The sequence below is a fragment of the Tupaia chinensis genome, unplaced genomic scaffold, assembly GCF_000334495.1.
Source record: "Tupaia chinensis unplaced genomic scaffold, TupChi_1.0 Scaffold000453_2, whole genome shotgun sequence".
Classification (NCBI taxonomy): Eukaryota; Metazoa; Chordata; class Mammalia; order Scandentia; family Tupaiidae; genus Tupaia; species Tupaia belangeri.
Genome location: NW_006159961.1, coordinates 331,659 through 337,257, shown reverse-complemented (window position 1 = coordinate 337,257; position 5,599 = coordinate 331,659). Strand labels below are relative to the sequence as shown.

The window sequence follows — 5,599 nt, the reverse complement described above, 5'->3', positions numbered from 1 at the left end:
CCCCGTGTTACCCCGAGGCTGTAAATTTAAAAAAAAAAATAGGGAGAAAAAAAAAAAAAAAAAAGCCAGGGAAGTAAATTTGAGGCCAGGCTAGTCCATTCTTCTCTTTAGTCCCCAACCTAAACATACAAGAAAGTCACCTCCCAAACTAGCCCCAACGGAACTGAGGAAAGAAGGAATCAAAAGGCAAACAGCAAAGAATATCAGACCCCTAAACCGTCCATCCTCTGCCATCCACGGCCTAGGACTCCGAAGATCAGAAGTGACATCCGTGTACAATATGGCTCAAAGCAAGTGTTACTGAAAGCCTAGAGCCCCAGGAAGACAGTCCCCAGCGTCCCCCAGAACACCCACCTCCATCACCCTCTGCACCACGTCTCCAGGGCCTTGCAAAGGCATCAGCAAAAATAAAAGGAAGTCACGAGACCTGGGGCCTGGGAGAAGCCCTGTGCCTTGTTGCACCGTAGGAGGAGACACCTGCTCTGGTTCACATGGTTGTACTGAGAACACCTGCTCAACTCCAGCTTGCAGCGGCCCGTGCAGGAATCTCTATGGTGGACACGCTTTCCTGGTCTCTGATACCCTTCAGTGTCCTCTCCTTGGCCATCAGCACACACAAATGGGCCTCAAGAATTCCAGTTTCGGGACCAGCAGCTGGTGTAATGGTTATATCATTGGACTCCCACGTAGTCAACTATGGTTCAAGTCCTGGACCCGGTGGCTTAAAACTCATGATGAGTGTGTGTGCCCAAAATCCCAAGAGGAGAATGAAAGAGAAGGGACTGTGGTGTGGCCATACCCCCTGGGGAGTGAATTCACTCTGTCTCTCTGTCTGTCCGTGAGCGCACATGCCCTATAGCAAAAATCTTTCTTTAAAAACAAAATTCCAACTTCTTTCAAATCCATGACGAGATCAGACACATTGGGAAATTGACTTGTTTCATAATGTTCTTTTCTTTAGGCTTTTTCTAAAGTAGTCTCATTGGAGACATTCACAAACACCCAATCAGCCCATCCAGGGACTGCATTAAGAACACCCAGAAAATAATGGCCATGTACACAGACCTGGCTGGGGTGGAGGAGCCTCAGCTCATGGACCAAGGCCTGCATCAATTACTCTTTTGGCAACTAGTTCAGGTTTTCTCCACCACAACCTGCTGGCCATCCCTGCAAACATTCCGGGCCTTGTAGAATGGAGGCACCTCCTTACCGGATATCCCCAGGAGCCATTGCCTGCCTGGAACTTGGAGTAGTAGCTGCTCCGGCTGGTGGTCCCGTAGTTGTTGTAATTGTCAGCCAAGCCATCATACATGGACCCTGGAGGGCAAAGGATGAGGTTAGGACAAGGTGTAATCTTCACACACCTCTCCTCCCCAGAACATCACCCCCATGTCCATGGAGCACCAGATCCAGCTTCTGAAGGAGGACGGAGACTAAGTCACCTGCCGGTGGCCATCTCTATCTATCTCTGTCCCCTCCCAAGGGCAGGGCCACTACGGGCTGCTGCAGGGGCAGCTCTCAGTCTTGACTGACCCCTTTTGGAAGCCTCATGGCTCTCCTACCGCTTGGAGCAGGTTAACACTTACAGATCAGGAGTTGGCTGGGAGGACCAAGCGCTGCCGTTCCAGCCCAGGGAGTTACGATCCCCCCTTCCCCTTCCACAAGGATAAGCTTCCCACTTGGGGACAGCATGCAGGATCCCAACATTCCAGGCGTGGAGACCCAAGGTCAGGGCCACAGAGTTGAGATGACTGGCTAGATCCGATTTGCGGCAGGTCTCCTCCAACCTTGGCCCGGCCCCCCAGTGACAGGTAACCTTCCACCCCTTCCTTGATCTCCCACGTGCTCCAGCTGGTGAAGGGGGAGCAGTGATCAACCTCAAAGGCCCAGTGAGGATTAATGAATGTTTTCAGAGTGCCCCAAGAGCCACAAATGACAGGCTCCGCAGGAGGACGGAGTGTCATTAGTGTTATTAGCGGCAAAGTGGCTTTGAATCACAGAAAGCAGAACTGGATCTGGGGGCTCCTTTTACAGCACGGTGGTGGCAGGGGGCTGAGGGGCAGACACAGCGCTGCACAGGCTGGTCTCCTCACTGACCGCTGTCCTGGAAACACGGCCCGCAGTGACTTTGCTCACATCTGGCAGCTGAACCTGCCATCCTCCACCACCATGGCCACCAGATCCTATCATTTTCCAAGCCACGCTCAAGACTTCACCCTCTCCAGAGAGTCCTTTCTGCCCTGCCCAAGGCACCCTCTCTGCATCTAACTGCATACCGCCCTGCCGTCTCCGATCCAGGTCCCACCTGCCTGGGATTCCACTCGCCCATCTACCCTGGCGGCTCTGTGAGGGGCAAGCAGTGCTCTGTGGCCTGCAGGACCAGGGCCAGGCTCACCGCACACTCCTGTCACACATGGCCTCTGGGAACTCAGGTAAGTGAGAGACTCCCGGGAGAGTCTCCTAGGAGGCTGTGACGGTCAGACTCCCCAGCAGAAACCGTCTATGGGAAGAGGGCTTGGCGGCTTCTCTTCTGCCACACCCGCTGAGCCCCTAACCTTTCTGGGGGCGGGGGAGACTGAAACGCCTGAGACGGGAGCAGAGGGAAGAGCAGAGGGCAGCTTTGGTGCCACCTCCTCTGTCTAATGCCAGATGACGGCTCACAGGCAAGGGCACCGCCCAGATTCCCTGTCTATCATGGGCGACCACTGGACATGAGGGTTCCTGGGCTGCAGCAGACACGGCTGGCCCCGGGAGCGGACAGGTGTTGAACTTGGCCCTGGCTCTGGCACAAAGGCAAGCCATACACTCCTTCTGAGCCTCGGCTTCCTCTTCCTCAACTCTGCGGTTGGGCCCTATGTCCTCCAAAGGTCCCATCCACCGACCTGTGGCTGTGTGACTTGGTGACACATGCCTGATGGCATTCAGAGGAGCCCTGCTTGACCTCTCCGGAGAGAGGTGCAGCTGACAGTGAGGAGGGGTGGGCGTCAGAGGCTACACTGCCACCTGCCTTGCTGCGTGCCTGAATCCCCTGAGCCTTTTCTTTTCTTTTTTTTTTCCAAAGGAGTATGATCAGTTCAGTGATTGGTTCAAGACGGCGTGATCATCTCCTGGGCATTCTTTTTTTTTTTGGGGGGGGGAGGGAGAGGTTTTCACTATAGGGCGCGTGCGCTCGCCAGACAGACAGAGACATAGAGACAGAAAGCGAGAAATCACCCCCCAGGGGGGATGGTCATGCCGCAATCTCTTCTCCTCCATTCTCCTCTCGGGATCTTGGGCACGCACGCACACGCGCCTGGCGTGAGTTTTAAGCCACCGGGTCCGGGACGTGAAGCGCAGTCGACTACATGGGAGTCCAGCGACATAGCCATTACGCTAACTGCTGGTTCCCCCCTGAGCCTTTTGTATCCTCAAGAGCCTGGCAGCCCACTTTCCAGATCCCCAGGCTCCTGAAGACATCCTGGGACTCCACCCTGAGGCCCACTGAGCCCCGACTTAACTCGATGCTCCTTTTCCTGGCCTTTCCCCAGCAGCTGCTCCTCTGGAAGGACTGCCTTAGTCAGGGGGTGACTGGAGACACCCCAGCACTCCTGCTCCCCCAGGAGGAGACTGTGGCCAGGCACTCATGGCAGGGCCCACTCCTGCCCTCCAGCCAGCCCCCTTCTATCATCCCTTGCAGGCTTGGCAGGCTGGAGTGAGCTTGGCTCTCGCCTTATGATGGGTATTTCTTGCCAAAGGGTAGGTGTGGGTCAGCCAGCTGCTTCCAGATGGAGATTCTGGGGCGCTGACAGACAGAGTTTTACAGAGCCCCAGGGAGTCTTCCTGTAAGGAGAGGCTCCCACCCAGCTCTGCCTCTGTGAGAGGGAACCTGTCAGCTCTGGGCTCTCCCTCCAGCTCATCTGGGTGTGCATCTTCCCTTCACACTGCACCTGCCTGCCTCCCTCCCCCATACTCTTCTCTGTGTGAAGGTGGGGGGCTCTGCCATGAAAGCAGAGGTGGGGTGAGATGCACAGATGCATGGACACAGGAAGCAGAAGGTGGAATGCCCCAAAGCAGTCCCCCTGGCCCAGCGATGATGCAGGTGAAGACAAGAGTGGGCTGTCACCCTTACTCCTGGTGGGGCCAAGGTCTCCGGGTCATTCCAGGCAGTTCCTGAAGGCAGCTCTTAGATTACCCTGCACATGGGGGTCTGCTGGGCTCCCTGTAAGTAAGGCTGCCATCATGCTGCAAGCACTGTCTCCGGCAAAAGGTAGCTATACTTGGGGCAGAGGTGGCAAGGGAGGGGAGGAGCCCAGAGGTGTCACACACCTGAAGAAACACTTTGTGGGGTGCCAGGTGCAGGTGGCAGTGCTGACTGTGAGAACATTGCTCAACAGAGACAACTGCCCACTCTCCCAACCCTGGGGTGCCTGGCTGGTAAGCGACACCCTCTAAGAGTCAAGTTCAATAGCAAGAACACGGGGCCTCTAATGACTGAGGGTGACAGCTCGGACAGCTCCGTGTCTCCACCTGGTCCTCTCACTTCCCTAGGACTCACTTCTAGAAAGCCTCCTGATCAACCACCTCTGGTCCCAGCACCCCTGACTGACTGTCCTTCGGTGCAGAGCAAGGTAACGTGTAGCCAGTTGTCCCCTTCCTGCCTGTGCCAGTCTCTGCTGCCATGCACGTGGGACACTCTGGAAGCTGGGACCAGTCCCTTCTCTCCTCAGAACCTTGGGCTCAGGGCACTGCTCTGGCTGGAGCTGGACCTAGCTGGCCTGGGCTGGCCCCTTGTGTTGGCTGACTCTGTCTCCTGCCCGACCCTGTGGTAAAGGAACTCTGGCACCAGGTTCTTGGTGTCCAGAAGCTCGACAACCCCTATTTAAAACAGACGAGGCTCAGGGTTCTTGAATTCTATTCATGCTGGTTGTCTCCCACTAACCAGGTCCCCAGGGGAGCGGGGTAAACTAGGGAGAAAGGGGCTGTGTGCAGCTGCAAGGCCACGTCCTCAGAAAGGATTCCTGGTTCAGGGGCATGAAGGGGAGGGGATCCTAGCATGCAGTTCACCCTGCAAAATCACCCCATCCTCCTGCCAAGTAGCAGTACATCCACCTCAAACAAAAAGATGGCAACTTCTCGGTGAGGCAGGCAGAGGCCCACCCTCAGGACCCCAAGATCAAACAGCAGTATCTCAGAGCAGATATTAGTATCCCGAGTATATGAGCAACACAAGCTGCTTTGTTCACACAGCCCATCTCGCTTTGTGTCAATGTAAAACCATCTCAGAGGGCCAGCTGGTCACGTGGTGGTTAAGGAGCTGGACTCCCACATGGTTGACTGAGGTTCAAGTCCTGGACCTGGCGGTTTGCTTTCTCACTTTCTTTTCCTCGCTCTGTCTGTCTGGTCGAGATAATAATAATAATAATAATAATAATAATAATAAAATAATTTTTAAATCTCAGAAAATCCACTCCTCGACACTGGCATCCCACTTACTGCTTTCCTTCAGAGTCTGGGATAGACTGGCTGGGGCTCTTATGCCATAGGTGAGCTGGGCTTCTCACATACAAAACCTTTGGAAATGGAGGCAGCTACCCACTGGGATATGCGGGGATACTCCCCC

General features: G+C 55.0%; 1 protein-coding gene across 1 annotated transcript in view; it reads right to left on the bottom strand.

Annotated features, from left to right (window-relative positions):
* The window catches only part of PKP1 (plakophilin 1), a 55,075-nt gene that overhangs the window by 40,243 nt on the left and 9,233 nt on the right, over positions 1 to 5,599 (bottom strand). Inside the window, exon 2 of the mRNA XM_006155468.2 lies at positions 1,211 to 1,317. Coding sequence (XP_006155530.1) covers positions 1,211 to 1,317 — 107 coding nt within the window. The remainder of the gene's footprint in view (positions 1 to 1,210; positions 1,318 to 5,599) is intronic.